The sequence below is a fragment of the Coloeus monedula genome (genome assembly GCF_965178545.1).
Source record: "Coloeus monedula genome assembly, chromosome: 2".
NCBI lineage: Eukaryota > Metazoa > Chordata > Aves > Passeriformes > Corvidae > Coloeus > Coloeus monedula.
Window position 1 is genome coordinate 89,118,882 of NC_138782.1, and position 17,458 is coordinate 89,136,339.

General features: G+C 37.0%; 1 protein-coding gene across 4 annotated transcripts in view; it reads right to left on the reverse strand.

The window, feature by feature from the left end:
* Positions 1 to 17,458, reverse strand: part of KCNQ5 (potassium voltage-gated channel subfamily Q member 5) — a 284,393-nt gene that overhangs the window by 167,042 nt on the left and 99,893 nt on the right. Inside the window, exon 1 of one of the 4 annotated variants that reach the window (XM_082302866.1) lies at positions 12,634 to 12,724. The exons of the other annotated variants lie outside the window; for them this stretch is intronic. Coding sequence (XP_082158992.1) covers positions 12,634 to 12,671 — 38 coding nt within the window. The 5' untranslated portion in view covers positions 12,672 to 12,724. Of the gene's footprint in view, positions 1 to 12,633; positions 12,725 to 17,458 lie in introns of those variants that run through there. 4 annotated transcript variants of the gene reach the window in all.

Here is a 17,458-nt window from a genome sequence, read left to right on the forward strand (position 1 = left end):
TCCTTCATCATTCCAGTTCACAGTTTCTGTTTTAACAGAACTTATTTCCTTTTCTTTCTGTCCTACTTCTATCATCTTCATTTCCCTATTAAGTCTTTGGCTGTGTTTTGCTCAAAGTTTCCTCTTCTGCTTGGCACATACTCACTTACTTCCTTACCAGTTTAATTTTGCTGTAAATGGTGGTCCAGTATCAATTTTAAAACAAGAGGACATCTAAAAATGTGTAATCAACAAATCAAGCAAATGAAAAAATATGAAGTCTTCTCATTAGTACATGTATAATCAGATGCATTAGTTGAGTTAATGGTAAACTATCTGTTTCAAAGCACAGTTATCTGATTTAAATATGTAGATGTTAGCAGAGAGTCAGAATAGGGGATTTCCAAAAGCAAACTTCAGCCCAGTGGCGCTAATGTCCCTATTTCAGTTTCTGTCATTACTGGAGACAGACAGGTTCCTTCACAGGGTTGCTCAGTGTCACTTGTTCAGATGAGTTCCTCGCTTTGAACGAATATAGTGAAAGCTGGGGGAAAAGACAAGAAATAGGTTTGAAAGCCAAGAATAATTTGATAATAGGCTTTAAGATTTCTTACACACTCATGAAAAATTTCTCTGTCTCTCCACTCTTGATGTCTGAGAAAGTCTCCTAAGTGAAGCTGTCTGCCACTAACTGTTGAATAGAAAGCTGATATTCTGTTACAAAATCATCACAAAAGCGGAGAAATACTATGAATCATAAACTTCAAGAAGACTGAATTACGAAGAAATCATGAAAGAATTTTCCTTGAAAATTGATGTGAGCAACAGCCTTCTGTTTTCCATTTCACTACTCACTGAAAACCTTTGAAATAGTAGACCTGTCCTAAACAGAGGACAGATGCAAAGGGGAAATGCTTACCATTACATTTAGTTGTTAGTAAAACATTTTTGGAAAAAATAAGACCAGCTCAATGAAGTACTTATATTAGGATGTTTAACATTGCATACATAGTAAAATGTAATACATTGAAATGGAAAATATGGATAATGATAGCATATTTAATTACAGCTTTCAAAGTAAGCAGCAAATGCAGAAAACAAGTTCCCTTGATTTTCCTGCCTGTCTATCAAACATAGATAAGATTACACTGTGATAGGATTTCCAGAAAATTGCTTGGTCAGAGTTCATTTCAGATGTGTATCTCCTTTCTTTAAGAGAGGAAGAGAAAGGTAGCTATGAAGACAACTTAAAAAACATGGATTAACGATCAGCACCCAGAGGGATAACTAAAAAGTAAAGTAAGGTAGTAAACCTAAAGCATCTGGGCCGGAACCCAGTATGTGGACATTGGGAACTGAATGCAGGTTTTTCAGTAAAACATTCTTTTGGCAGATAAAAAAAAAAAAGCAAAATGAGTTTTTCAAAACATTCAGGATCTGTTAGTTGATTTATTGAGAAAAGTGAGAGAAGAAATGAAGGTAGCCACAGACTCTGTGGTCCATTTGGCTATTGCCCATGAAGGTCTCCTTCCCATCCCTTACATGAGCATGCACACGCACGCCCTAGCTTTATTCCACACCTCCTTGAGCCTCAGGATTTGCCATTATTAATCTCCTCTCCTGCTGGCCATGCCAGTACACACATATGTGCCAAAGTACCTGATAAAGCACTCTGAACAAATATTCAGGAAAACACTGTATTTTTCAATATAGTGGTTTTTTAAAATTCAATTGTCAACCAAGTGACAATTCCATAAACCAGCTAATCACTGGAAAGACACATGCCTTTGGCTAAAATGGCTTATCCATTCACAAACAGGATGTAATGAGATTCAGTGTGGGAAGTGTACAAACCCAGTTTGGAGGGAAAATGGGTGCATCCTTTCCTTTTTTCTCCCACTTTCAGAATTAGAAAAGGGTCTAATTTTGGGACAGTGTGGTCAGTGCAGATTCTGTGAAGAATTTTTTATTCTTGCTGATTCTAATTTGTTGTCAAAAATTACAGGTATCTATGATGTATCTTCTGAGTACTGGTGCTGCTGCCCTAGGTCGCGTGTAGATATCCTTTGGAGAAGGAAATAACATTGGCTGAAAGAGACGTGTGTAACTGCAGTGGGAGCTAACAAATTACAGATTCCACAGATTTAACAAATGACCCAATTTTGAGATATTAAAATAATTTTTGTAGAGACATAAAATCATATAACCTTCTTGTCATAACCTATAGTAATAGGAGAAAACAATTATTCACATAATTATTTTAAAATTTCAATTTTCATTTCCACCTGCAGTACCCATTTTACTGAACAGTGCAGAAGGAAGAATGGGGAATTCTAATGGACTCTCTTACATAATGTTGATGATCACTGTCCAGTGAAAATTAGTTAAAATTTGAGGCCTACCATTTACCCAGTTTTTAATTCATGCCATGCATGGCTATTGACTCTTTAAGAATTTATTCATTTAACCAATTCACTTACAATCTCTCTAACAAGCTAATGACTCACACAAGCCGAAAATCTTACACATCTAATGTGATAATGCTGTTATTAATTCCTGAAATACCAGCCAAATTATAATGCTTCTTAGTTCAACTCCTGCAAATGAGAAAAAGAATTTTAATGAACAATTACTGGTTCTGCAGATGGAAATTTCTTTTTTTGGCTCTGACTCAGAAGCTACAAGTGTTACATGTGAAAGACCAAAGCAGACATGAAATTGCTGATTTGAATGACTTCTGATTCGTTTATTGAAAAAACATGAAGGACATAGACATAGCTTACTTGTTGTTATTAAAAGTAAGATGTCTTGCATTATGCTTTGGTTACAAACATGTTATAAAATGTTACAGCCTTACCAAGTAAATTTAGCATGGATATACCTAATGTAATGAAGACAATTTAAAGAAGTATATCTTAAGATGAAATATGCTTTTGTTAATGTTTCATTAGGAAAAGTTTAAAAAGCCTGAGATATTTATATTTTACTTAGGTTATTAGTTTTGTTGTGAATTCTGGCCCTGATAATTTAAATTAGCGTGGCTAATTCTCATTATTTGCGATCAGTTTACAATCTATTGAATTTTGAGCACTGTTAATGCTAAAATATTTATTTTAAAGATGGCAATATTTTTATAGTCTGTAAACTTGACTAATAAAATCTGTAATTTACATCAATTTAACTTTGATTTTTTTTCCTGTCTGTCTTGTCCACTTATTTTAGGTAGCTTCCCAATAGAAGGAATACGACTGATAAGAAATAGAAACCATTTGCAAGATTTGAAAGATTATATACTTACATCTGACCTGCTATTAAGCTTCTATTTAGAGAGTTTTCAGTGTTGAATTAGACTGGATTTTAGCCACTGACTGTAGAGGACCTGAAGTTTTGAAGTATGTGCACATGTATAGCAGCATTTCAATATGCAGGGAGGAAATGTCACATGTAGAAAACTGTTTCCTTATTTTATCCTAAGAATTTCTCAAATTAATCTTTTCTTCCTGGGTCCTTCCTTCAGCCCTTCACTACCTGAATAACACATATATTCTTAGGGGGGAAGTTCATTTATATCTTTGGCCATTTCTTTTCCCCAACCACCTCTCCTCCCAGTGCCTATGGGACAAATCCTGCCAGCACAGGTCATGTGCCCAGCTCTTCAGCTCTGTTCCTGTTTTGGACCTACTCACCTCATTAACTCCAATCCATAAAAAACATACAAGGTTTTGGGCAGTTTACATGCAGGCCTTTACCCTTTCTTTCTAAATCTTAACTCTAATAGCAGTGCTGAACTTAATTTTAATACCTAATTTTCTGTTTGGGGCCTAATGGAATTTAAACAATTCCATCAGCCTGTTGGAAAAGACTGTCCCTTCCAGTGTCTGGCAAAATCGTCCCAGATATGCCTGTTCAGGGGCAGTAGGAGTCACCTTCCAAAGCATCCCATACTACAAGGAGCAGAAGGAAACTGCCTTCCAGTTGTTTGGACAGGTATTGTTTCTCACTACTTTAGTCTGAGAGTCAGAAAACAATGGGAAGGGTAGCTCGCCTAACCACTCCACTTCTCTGCCTTTTTACAGCAAACAAACTTCCAAAGTTGTATCAGCCACATGAGAGCAGCTCTTGGATCACAGCCATGCTCTGATAGGCTGGCAGAACATAAAGAAGAGGGGGGGTTAAGAAGAAGCTGACAGACAGTGCCCCTATTAATAATTCTTTAATTTAAAGAAAAAGTGCTTATCCGCTCTGTGCAACCAAAGTGTAACAGGGTGGCCAGAATGATACAGTATAGTTGCAGGAAAAGAAAAAGAACTCCAGGTATCTCTGAATACTTTATCCTGTGACCCAGGTAACACTAACACCTTAGCAGAAGAATTCAAAATGTAAAACAGGGCAGGTCACCACCCAGGGGTTCAGTAACTTAGCTCAAATACTCTTTCCTGTTGTGTCAGTACCTCTCCTGTTATTACTTACACTGGATGCTACAATCCTACTGAGATGTGTTCCAACAGTTGCAAACAGCCTACCTTGATTTATTGCTGTAATAATCAGTCCTCGGCTTGGCAGCACTTCAGTGGGAATTGTGGCTGCCCTGGTTTCTCAGAATCAAGTCTAACCTGCCGTAAATCAAGCAGGGGCTATCAGTGACTGCTTTTGAAAGAGTGGACATTTTCCCTTTCTGCATTCATTTACCAATTGCAAAAAAAGGAACCATGCTTATTTAGCATGGCTCTTGTCACAATTAATCCATTGATATTGCTAAGGCTCTGGAAAGAAGTCTGCTCACACTGCCTTTTTATATCCTTTCTTTTCTCTTTGCTACATTCACTGCAAACACTGTGCTCTGGTCCCTGTTAACAATACTTTTTATATGAAAAAGTCTTTTTTATTGCAAATAGAGAAATTAACTATAAACATCAAGAACCTCTTTGTAAATACACAACACTCGAGACCATAACCTATACCTTAGGCTTTTTGCCCCATGAATAGGCATTTGAAAGATGCATTTTCATCAGCTTATTGCCTTTACACGTTTCAACAGTGATCAACTTCCCTGAGAGAAGAGCAACCCCCTTGCATGATTATGCCATAGTAACGGGCCAAGTATTATTCCAAGCTGGTGCTGCTGTGGCAGCATGTGGCATGTCACAAGGCCACTGGAGATGGACCAGCAATAAAACCAGAACTGTTCGTCCTAATGGTTATTTTGATGATACACAGACCTGCATCATACCAAAATTGACAATTAGTTTGATACTTGACTACTTTGTTCCAACACCGAACATCATTTTTAGATGCTTCATTAATCATTTCTACTGTATATTAAAACATTACTTAGAGTCTCCTGGCGAAGTGGAAATACAGAAATCTTGAAAAATTAGAGTTCATCAGATGCTGAACGAAAATCAAAAATCTCCTTCCCTGTTTATCACTAAATTCTCAGTTTTATCATAGTTTTGTTTCTGATCTTTAATGCAGCTGCTTTAATTTTGTAACTGTAGAAAGCTATGCAAAACAGCCAGTCCAACTAATCAATATGATCAGGTAAAAAGAAAAAAGAACAAAAGCAATAAATACTCCATGAATATTCTGGGTTTTAAGCAGTAAGACATTTTTCACTTGACTAAATTTTAGTTTCCAAATGATGAAATAAAACCAGAATTTAGGGAAAGGGCATACATTCTTGCCACAGATATTATATATTTTAAGTTCAATGGGTTCTAATAAAAAAAATGTTTACTTATATTAAATCATGTAAAAGATACCTCTCCAACTAAAAAGAAAATTTGTATGAAAAATTTTGGAAGCCTTTATTACATTAAAACCCCTTCTTTCTAGATTGAATCACTCATTTATACAGTATCCATGGATTGTGACTATTTGATTTCATATTTTCATTTTGAATGTTCTTGTTTTCTTTAAGAAAAAAAAATTATTCCAAACCCCACTGCCAAGTGACTAACCTCACCTCATTATTTTCTATTTCAAATCCCATGACTTCGCCAAACAGTTTCTCCAAACTGCACCAAATCTAAAGAAATGCACATTTTCTCTTTATCTTTAAAATACCATTCAGATGTTTTTACTATAGAACCTACCTTGATTCTATCCAGATCAGTCAGTGCTTGATAAAACAGCTATTTTGGCTAGAGGGATACAAAGTGGAACAACCCCAGCTCTTTCAGCCACACACAGCGAAAGCAGCTGTTACTTATTTTAAAAGTTGCTAATGACAGAGAACAGTTTTCAGCTCCTAATGAAAGAACATAAAATACAACCACACTAGGAAACAGATAGAAGGTACTGGAGTCTTCTTTGTAAACATATGCTGCTGTATTTCCACTGAATATAAAAAAGACTTTTATCTTGGTACATTTTTTCAATCTGCTATTCCTATTAAAATATTTATGAGTGTACTTTTATTTTCCTGTAGATTTCTAATATCCTGACATTTTTTGCATCTCCTTACACTTCATAAAGTTACTTTGAAAGCTAACTCAGGAAAGTAATTTTTCTCCATGTTTAAAGTAAACACAGCCACCCCTGTTCCTTATTTTTAAAGGACAATGACTCTAAGGCACTACCTTTACAATATAAAATTTTTAGTCCTCTTTCTGAGAATATTTAAGTCTCCTGCTAGTATGGTAGATAAGTCTCAGGTTTAGCTCATAGAAGCAAAAGTAGCCATGGTTCTGCAGGCCTTAAAAATCACCTTATAAAACATAAAAATCTTTACATGTAATAGTTTCACCCCACATTTGCCCCACATTTGCCCAGGAATACAAAGAGAAGATACCTAGCTGCTGCTGCAGAAAGAAAAGTGCTAAAATTCTGAAGCCCTGCTATATTTAAATGCATACTCTGCATTTCAAAAACCTTATTTAGATGGGAAATCTTAAATAAGCTTACATAAATAAAAAGTGGTGATATTCTTTTCACACAGTTTGGTCATGGAAACAAGCCTAGGCTAGTCCTGCTGGTTTGGTTCAGCTTTTGTAAAATGTTGGTTAAAATGTGATGCTGGAGGTATGCAGTCATTTAGTATCACACTTGCTGACATACAGATGTGCATTGAGGGAATCAACACTGCCAAAATTCTTTTCATTAAACATGCACATTTGCCAATAATTTCAAAAAATTAACAATTTTACCCTTTAAAAAGAAGAGTTAACTATATATAAGAAACAGTCAATGTGTTCTCTATCTGCAACCTGATGTAACTGCATTTATTCAGATGAAAGTAGTTTTGAAGGAAGGAACAGTAATTAGTATTTTTTTCCCTTTTTCCATTGTGATGGGTGTCTCTCTTTATAAAGTTTACCTTTGTTTTTAATAAATAACAATGGTACTGAATGATGAAATTAGCCATTGGATCCAAAGAAAATTCACCAGAATCTGTGTCCTTGTTTAAATGCTACTCTTTAGAGATGGAAATCCAGTGAATTTATCTTCATTACAGAGGCCAATAGTGGATTTCTCAGAAAACTAATCACTTCATAGCCAACATTTGGCAGCTGAAGGACTGTAAAAAATTCAAGATCTTGACAGAAGGTCAATGGAATAGGCTGATGTAGACACAAAAGTAATATCTAGGGTTTACTAAAAATCTCAAGGTATGCCAGGTAATGCAGAAGTTAGCCATTCATAATAGTTAACCATAATAGTTAATATTCCTGACACTGAACAAGAAGATATTTACAGTGATAATGAACATATAGAAACTTTTTAAAGAAAAGATTTCTGAAATTTTATCATCATCTCTAGCAAAGCTGCCTATGGTTTGGCATATTTCCCTGGTAATTTGCAGTAAGAATTCAGGCCTCCTCTTAGAACATTATAAATGATACGGAAAAAAGAGCCCAACTGCTGAATATCACACATGGCAAAGAACAGAAAACATTTTAAAAGGCAACAGAACAACAAAGAAGATTGAAAAAGTGAAGAAACAGTAAAGATACTAAGCAACAGACAGAAAAGAAAAGCAAAAAAAGAGCTGATTGGCACTGATAGCATGGTCCTGGACAAAGAGAGAAATAACTGAAGACATCACATGCTGCCATTCCACAGCAATGGCCAAATGACAATGTGGTGTAACAGTCAGCAACAAAATAAAATCTTTTCAGGCACTAAAGAAAGCAAAATCTCAGTTTTGGCTACATATTCAAAACCTGAGCAGGCAGCTGATCATGGTACTTCTAGTGACACATTTACCAGCCACAGGTAAGGAACTAAAGTTTCCCTCTCCTGCAAGTTCCTTCTCCTACAGGAAGTTTCCACTTCTCCTACAAGCATGTCTCAAGAAGCGTTCATGTGCCTAGGTATGACGAGCTAGGGTCAGACAGTAATGGAGTGCCACATCTGAAACCAGGTCCCTACCTATGAGAGGCCATCCTGGTGAGTGCAAAAATGTACCCTATGGATGGACCTCCAAATGGCTGGACCAAAAGCTGGACCTCAACTCTATATCCCTGATGTCTCACACTCTCCTACCACACAGCTAGAAGGACCCGCAACCTGATCCCAATCTCCTCTGACCACGCCACATCTTTAGCCAAAGCCAGCATTATGCGGGGTTTGTGTTTACATGTCTGTGAGAGATCCAGTTGGTCTTGGTAGAAACATCCCTAAGGGCATTCAAACATTGAATGATATGGATGTCCTCCACCCTGGCCAGTTTATTATACTTCTGTAGATGAAGCTGGATACAGGTATTCAGAGCACCCAAGGCTCTTGGTTTGCTAGCACTCAGGAAAGCTAACTTTAAGAGAACCATTCACAGCCAAATCAGTTCAAAATGCAATGCAGATGAGCTAATGACCCCTGAAATCAACAGAAAACAGATTTATGAAGACTGCAAAGAAAAGACAGGACAAGGAGTGAAAAAATAAAAAATACACACAACAATAAAGTTTCTAAATATGAGTAAATAAAGTTTTGTGGTCATGATAAAGTAACATCTGAGAATGAACAGTATGCAGAAATGTATTTGGAGCAGGGAATCCCCAGGCCGCTCGGCTTGTTTCCTGACCATAAACTGAGAGCCAAAAACCCTGCTTACATGTTTCTCAGTGATAATTTGAACACTAGACTTGAAGAGGATAAAAGTTGTTTATTATAGATTTACCTTTTTACTAAAGAATGCTTATCGAGAAATACATATTGTATCTAACCCGTTTGGGAAACAACAAACAGGGTTCAAAATCCCTTGCCAGATGCTGGGCAGTCCCTCACTGGGATGCAGGCTTCTGATCCCACAGGCTCCTCCTGCATATGTGTAATATAGAGCCATAAAATCATGGAATCATAGAATAGCCAGCGTTGGAAGGGCCTTTAAAGATCATTTAGTTCCAACCCCCCTACCATGGGCAGGGAGGGACACCTTCCACTAGACCAGGTTGCTCAGAGCCCCATCCAACCTGGCCTTGAACACTTCCAGGGATGGGACATCCACAACTTCTCTAGGCCACCTGTTGCAGTGTCTCAACACCCTCATATTAACAAATTTCTTCCTAATATCCAATCTAAACCCACTGTCTTTCAGTTTGCAGCTATTTACCCTTGTCCTGTCACTACACACCCTTTTAAATAGATTCTCCATCTTGCAGGCTCCTTCCAGGTACAGGAAATCTGTGATTAGATCACCCTGAAGCCTTTTCTTGTCCAGGCTGAACAATGCTAATTCTTTCAGCCTTTTGGAAAGAGCATCATCACCCAACCATTTGAGATTCAGTCCTTCTCTGACTCAGTTCCACTCATCTTCTGAAATCTTGTGAGATACTGTTCTCTGGGTTTACGCAGGCTTCTTCACTCAGCTAAAAACTGTAAAACAACTTTCACTCTGGACTAGTGAAAGGAGGTCCATGCAGTGCTTTCTGCCATTGTACATTCAGTCACTGTTCTTCAGGAATCACAAGAATAATAAAACTATTTCTACAGAAAAAGGGCTAATTGCCACACACTTCAATGTGTCAGTCATTAATTTCTATGCACATATACTACAAAAACAGCAAATAAGGTGAGAGAGTATGCAGGAGCTTTTTTCCTAAGTCACCTGAATTTGTGAACCGGCATTTTTTAAGACAAAAAGGAATAACTACTCCAACAACTTTAGATTTTCTTCTTTTTCTATTTCTTCCTTTCATGTCTTGTCAGTATGAATAATGAAGGGTAAACACCCAGCTGGTTACACATTAGATACCAGTCTGGCTTTCTCCTGGGAATGGAACAGGCTACATTCTGTGCAATATAATAGTGCAAGGTAAGGGAGAAAGGATAAGAAACCCCAGCATAAGGATGATTTTCTTCCACTCAGCAACAGGTTTAGATTTTTTTTCTATTATGTAATTGTAAACAACTTCAACTTTCGTTGAAAATGTATGGAATGGATTTCCTTACATTTTAAGTACTTCTTGTCCAAAGCCAAGAAAATTACATTAACTACTAATAAAAACTGTTCACTCAATCAAGGTCTGTTTACAATAGTACTACCTGTAGCAGCCAGTATTACAGAGCAAACAAAGAAAAAACTGTCATGCATGGAAATTAATGTATGAAATAGAGGTCTGCAATGCAATCCATATAACCAGCATAGAGTCTGCTATAATGGTTTGTTATAAAGCTTCAGATGGACCCCAAGCAAACATTTACTGCCTGTGTTAAAGAAGTGAGAGGCATTCTCAGGCTTTTACTGCAGGATGCACTATTTCTCCCAGTCTTTCAAAGCTCATTTGCTGTCATGGTGGAGGAAAACAGCAACTGTGACATGAGCAGCTAAAAATATCTCTTATTGGCATCTGTTCTGTGGTATTTTGTGTTCATTGGAACCTTCAGTGGGTATGCGAAATTTTCCAGCTGCTTATAATATATGGGACTGAGCCTTAAAAGACTCAGTGACAGACCTTGTGTTATAGAGAAGGGAAGGTCTAGAAGAGGTACAAATAAAAAGGGTATCACTACATGCTAGTACACTGTACACTGCCTTATGGTGCACAGAAGCCTGCTTGCAAAGGGCCATGTTTTTACAAAATGGTGGAAGTCTATCCAAAATCTGGTTCTATTATTTCCAAAAGTTTGCCAGACATATACTGTGTTTTCACCCTGCGAGTGTCTGCTTGTTTTCTTCCCAGTGTACAGCAGACTGGAAATGACTTCTTATTTTTGCTTGTAAGAAAATTTCAGCATTTTTTTTTTTCAAAATTCCATGTGCAAAAGCTTCAGCTACATTTTTGACTCCCAGTGAAGCAAATAAAAAGCTAGAAAGAGGAACTAGTCATTTAGGCTTATAAGTTTATTCAATAGTCTGGAGAAATCACAACTAGCAAGACAAAGAGGCAGAAGCCATTGAGCAGGATGTTGAGACGAGACTGTATGGGAGCCCAGCATGCAGCACTGGGGTGAAAGGCTGCCCTTGTGCCACTGCTCAACTTTGTCACCAACCATCTTCAGCATATTAACTGCCCCGATAGGAGGCAACACAAACTTCAAGCCTTATTCAGTCAAAAGGAGCTTATATTGCCTTCTGTAGCTAAACTTCCTACATTAAAAAATGTTTTCTGCCTTACTGCCTTCTCATGGGGTAGATGTTTAAAACAAAGATGTAAAAAAGAAGAGCCATTCAATGTTTCTTAATGATTTCTCACACACAAAAAAAAGCTCAAGTTAAAGGAACCAAGAAGTTAACTTGCAATAACAACTTAATGAAACGTTCTGGGTCTTGTCATCTGAGATGATATTTGCCACAGATATAGCAACTGTCTGTGGCAGGTGGTTGGCTGAAAACAATAAAAGGCATGAGGAACACAGAACTACTTGCACTCAATTAAGGAAGTGTCACATTATCTGGCATTAGTTTTATGAAACAAAAATAAAGTTGAAGAAACTTAAATGATCTCAGGTGGCAGAAAGGAAAAGAGCTTCACCACAACCTGTTTTCAGTGAAAGAAGACTCAGTGACTTAGGGAAAATCCATCCACATTATAACCTCTTTCCAACTTTTTAATGTACATTCTGAATGACTATACAAGACAGCTGAGACAAGCAGAAAGCTCCCTGCTTAAAAATTATTGCAGGAGACATTGTTTCACTGTGTCTCCACAAGGAAATTGAGTAAGACTTTACTTCTGTCAGCAGATGCAGTGAGAAGAACATTAATCACATCACTTTATGGACTACTTTGGCATTACTTACTGATCTTATTTTTCCTAAGTTGTAAGACAGGACACCATTTCTTGTGAAATGAATAATGAGGAATTACTACTTAGACAACGGAAGAGGGCAACCTGTGATGTTGGTCCTAGATAGGTGGCACTCAACATGCTTTTATGAGTAATTTCCAGCTACATTCGCATGGAATCCCCTTATGAAATCCCCATTATCAGAGATATGGGTTGGTAAAAGAGTAACGGACACAGCTACTTATATGAGTATCAGATGTCTCCTTAAGATTGCTTGTATTGCTCATAAGGGTTTTTCTGTTTCAGGGAGAAATGAGTAAGCAAATATGCTGTAACAAATATAACCTTCTGTATTTCTCATAGATCTATATGGAAAATTTCAGTGTGTGGCTAAGCTCACTAAAATCAGTACCTCACAAGAAAATGGGTACTGCAAAGTAATAGTGTATTTGTAAGCCTCTTAGAGTAATGAAGATAAACTTACCGAAAAAGCAAAAGTTTGCACTGAATCCACAAAATCATCTGTTTTTGTGATTTGTAAAAGCCTATCAGTGACTCTCAGGAACTTGGATGGTGTAAAACTTATTAAGAGTTAATACCTCTGGGAAGTATAGGAACTTTCAATGGCAATTGCACAATGTTCAGAACTCAACCAGCCTGACTTCATCGTGGACCCTTCTACAAAGGGAGTTACACCACAGAAAACAGTATCTGGTTTTCCTCTTTTGAAATATGCAATATTAGATGGCATCAAATGAAATTTGATTCCAACAAAGTGAAATCAAATGAGCAGATGCAGCAAGCAAATGGAGTAGGTAAAGGGAATTTGGCACCACACTTTTTATCCTCAGCCCACCTCTGGCCCCAAGAGCTATGAAGAACATTGCCTGTGAACTCTGAGGAGTGCAGCGTGGCATTTGTGCCTGCTTCCCCAGGACCAACTGTCCCCTTGGTGGCAACGCTGCCAAGTTAAAAGCGTTCAGCAGGTTGCCAGTCCTGCAACCTGAACCCCTTCCCATTGCTACTGCCAGAAGGCAATCCTGCTGCTCAGAGGGGCTCATGCTGCGCTGTGGGGCAGTGGCACTTCGGATATCCGCTGCTGGACAGCTGTACAACACTCGATCCTGGCAGTGCCCGCTCCTGTGGCCCAGAGTGAGAGCTTGTGGCCTGGGATAAAGATGCTGAGCATGCCTGGGCACTGACCCTCACAGGAGTTTCAGACGCCAGCCCAGCTCTCTACATGAAGTCATCCTCATAGACAGGGAACATGGATGGGAAGTAGATCTGACTGTGGAAATGGGATAGGCCAGAGTTCTACACAGAGTGTCAGTGGGATCCATGAGTACCAGGATGGCAACATGTCACGTCAGTGTCAGGCTGCAGCAGGCAGTATGATTTACACATACAATGGGGCTCCTGACTGGTATCAAGCATATAATTTAGAGTAAATGCTTTACATTTCTTTACTTTTCTTTAACATTTAATTTCATTTTTATAAAAAAAAAAAAAAAACCTAAAAATATCATACATGAGATTTCTAAATCAACAGGTAGAAGACAAGGAATAGAGGAGGTAGAAGTGGAGCTGAGGCTATGTTGGGACTTTGGAAGAGGGTGTGCTGAGGAGAAGAGTTAATGAAGCACAGAGGAAGAATAAGGATAATAAAATGGCCCAGGACAACATCAATGAAGAGATAAGGAGAAAGCTGGAGGATGACAGGTGAGAATTTAGTCATCTGTGAAACAGATGTGGGGAAGATGACAGTACAGACCAGGAGAAGGATAGGAAATTCACACTCAATGTAATGCTGCATTGACAGGATGGGAAAATCACCTGTGTAAATACCAGCTTTTAATTCACATGCTATTTATCTTGTGGCCCTATCACAATCCCTCATCAAATTTTCTAATGAATTACAAGGTGCAAAACTTTCGTAACTTCAAACACCCTCTCACCCTTTCCAGAGTTAAGTTAGACCCTAGTATTGGTACCATCTGAAAAAGTAATTTGGCTTCCAGAGCTAGTTACAGCAGTGTGACACAAATTATTTCATCATTGTTCAGGAACAAACCAAGAATAAATTACCACAATAAATTACTGCAGACTAACAAAAAAAGCCCAACCAACCCCAAACTTGTACCAACTTTCTCTTCCATTTTAAACAATACAGATCCCTATAGTTTGATGTTGGTATATTAATGCAAGGAATGCAATAATTATTTATTCAGTGAGGACTGTTGTGCACAAATCACTGGAAACATAAGATTAACCTTTGCTTACGCATGTGAACATGAGAGACAGAACTTGTTGCTCTTTACATATCATAGGTTTTTCAATAAATCCCATCTTTTTGCCAGTTTTGTAATTCAGATTATGTTCTTGAATGTTTTATCTCCATGTTCTGATCATACAAAATGAGGTTTTGAGCTCCACACATTAAAACTGCAAATACAAAAGAGACAAAAACAAACAGAGGGAACATTTAATTCTTCATCTCCCACTTTAATGCGCTCAGCCAGGTGAATACCAATAAAAAATGTAGAATAGGAGAATACCTTGTGTTGCAATGATCTTTTCTGCCTCTCAGATGCCATACCCATGAGGGACAAAGCTTATTTTTGATGCAGTGAGATCTTTTCATGCAGAGTATTTTCATTAACGTATTTCATTATAAATAAAAGAATTTCACAAAATTCTAAATGAAAATAACCTGCCATTGATTTCCTATTGTGAGAAGAAATACATTTTGCTATCCAGGGCTGGACATCTCAGAATGTTAGGAACATAGAGCTACTCTCCTTTTTTAAAAAAACAAGGCACTTATGAATTGCTCTTTAAGTGAACAGAGTCAGTGGGAATTTGCTAGCATTTTGCCAGAAGAATGTTTTGCCTGTGGGCTAGAACTGCTATGGGCAGCACAGTGTCACTTCAATGAACTCCAGCTTACCAGGGCATGTGTGAATGATTTCTTTATGCAAGGCCCTCACAGCCAACACACTTCTGAACGAAACACTGTTTTGAGAAATTCTAGTCTTAGTCTTCTCCTCACTCCCTCCGTCTATAAAAATAAAAAGTTACCTTAAAAATGTACTAGAGAAATAAAACTGCATCCAAACAAAATTTATTCACTCTCAGGCAACTGTGCTGCTATTTCTAGCTTACTGGCAGAAGATGAATTTGTGACTTAAGGGCAGAATTTTATAAGTGGCAATATAGCAAAAAAGGTACCTTTATACAGTAGGGATTTCTGTGCTCTGGAATGAGAACTTTCAGACTTCTCTATGTTGCATATCTGAACCTCATTCATGTTTATTTCACAGTTAGGGATTATTATATTTCTAAAATTCAGGTTTTTTTGAGACTGTGCATTTAAAAAAGTGATAGTACAGACTAGACACTTTTCCCAAATTAATACCTTTGTTTTACCGGCTCTGAGTGTTAGTCTAGAATATCTGATAGGCATGTAAAACTATAAATTTAAACTTCTTGATAGAGGTGCAAAAGCTTCTTCATTATCAAATCTCAATTATATCAGCATGAATAGACTTTTTTTAGTTTTGGGTTGGTTTTTTGTTTTGTTTTGTTTGCTTGTTGGTCTTGGGGTTTTTTTGTTACTGCTGTTTTTTAAATTATTCTCTGTTTTTTAATTGCTTAAACAAAGTAAATAAGGCCTAAAAAAGTGCAATAAATATGCATGCTTATGTCTGTAAATGTAATAATAAATAATCATTACACAGCACTTACAAAAACAGAGGAGATACGCTGCACCAATTTAATGTCTTCTTCAAGGTGGAAAGAAGAAGCTTTGCATTTCCACGTGTAGGGCATTCAGAATAATCTCCTTAAATCAGCTTTTAGCAAGCAAGGAGAAAGTGCTGTTGTTTATTCTGAAGTCTATCACAACACAAAGCATCAAAATCAAAGAAGCATGAGATGATTTTTTTCTTTAAATTGGATTTTTTGTAAAAGTGAAGAAGGCACCGCTGTTTCTTTAAAGACGAGACACATTTTAGCTGAATTTACAATAAAGTCTCTCAACTAATGGTGATATAATGTTCCTGCTGTTCCAAAATAGCAAAATTCAGATAATATTTAAAAATAGCAATATAAATTAAGTATTTTCCACTAAATTGGTCTAAGTAGTTCCTGTTCAATGGTGTATGCACTGCAACATTAAAGCATATTGAAAACATTTTCATATTGCTATTATTGATCAGTGTAGAATTGTGAATTCATTGCAGTGGCATCTGGGAACCAAATCACAGGAAAACAAAGCCATATCTGCATGTTCAAATATACATTTTGGTCCAATCATGCTGTAATGTATGCAAATGCTTTATCAGTTTTGAACATCTAGGAGCTCCTAAGGAATTCATGTTTGGGTCCAACAGGATAACCAACCACTGGCACAATGAGCAGGTGCAGAAAAGCTAGTGGGATTTCCCACATGTAGAAAATAAACTAGTCAGTTAGTAAAACATTTCAATTAATATTTTGGGGGTTGTTTTTATGATCTTGATAAACAGTTTGCTAGATGAGTGATGCCATGTCATGATACACACTCAGGTAATTCCATCTCAAAAATTACTGCTTGCTTTAGGAAAATAATGCAACAACACAAAAGGGATTTTGAAACTACATCATGCTTTATATTTTTTCTAAAGTCACTATGTCACAATAAAAGCAATTTAGTAACAGAGTCCTGTCATTTCTGTTAGTCTTCAGATGGTATTTCATGGAAAAAATTCCACTGCTTCCATTAGAGTAGCTGAACTGAAGATAAATACTACAGATTACTACCCACGGAAGGAAAATAAGTCAAACTCCTGCGGAAATTTAGTTAAAATAATATGTTTCTATTTCCTTCAGATAATGATTTGCTTTGGATTTGTTAATATAAACAGGGTACTAAAATCTACTAATGATTTGCTTTCTTTAGTGGCTGTTGCATATATTAGTTGTTTTCTTTCTCATTTAAACTGATATAATTTAATAGTAAAAGCACTGATTTTTTTATTACAAACTAGATTAATTTTGTACCACTTAATTATCCTGACATTATGACAGGTTTCTTTTTCTGAGTAGTTTCTAAGGAAAATGAGAATCCGAAAGAGGCAAAAATCCAGAAACAAGCCAGCTAGCTTAGCATAAATGTTGACTGAAGGGAAATCTCCACGATCTCCAGACTAATAAATTATGATTAATTTCTTATGATGATGAAAGGGATAACAGTCTTGTCTTACAACCATGAAAAAAAAAGACCACAAGAAAACCACAGGAGATATAGGAAACAGTATCTGCAGCCCTCC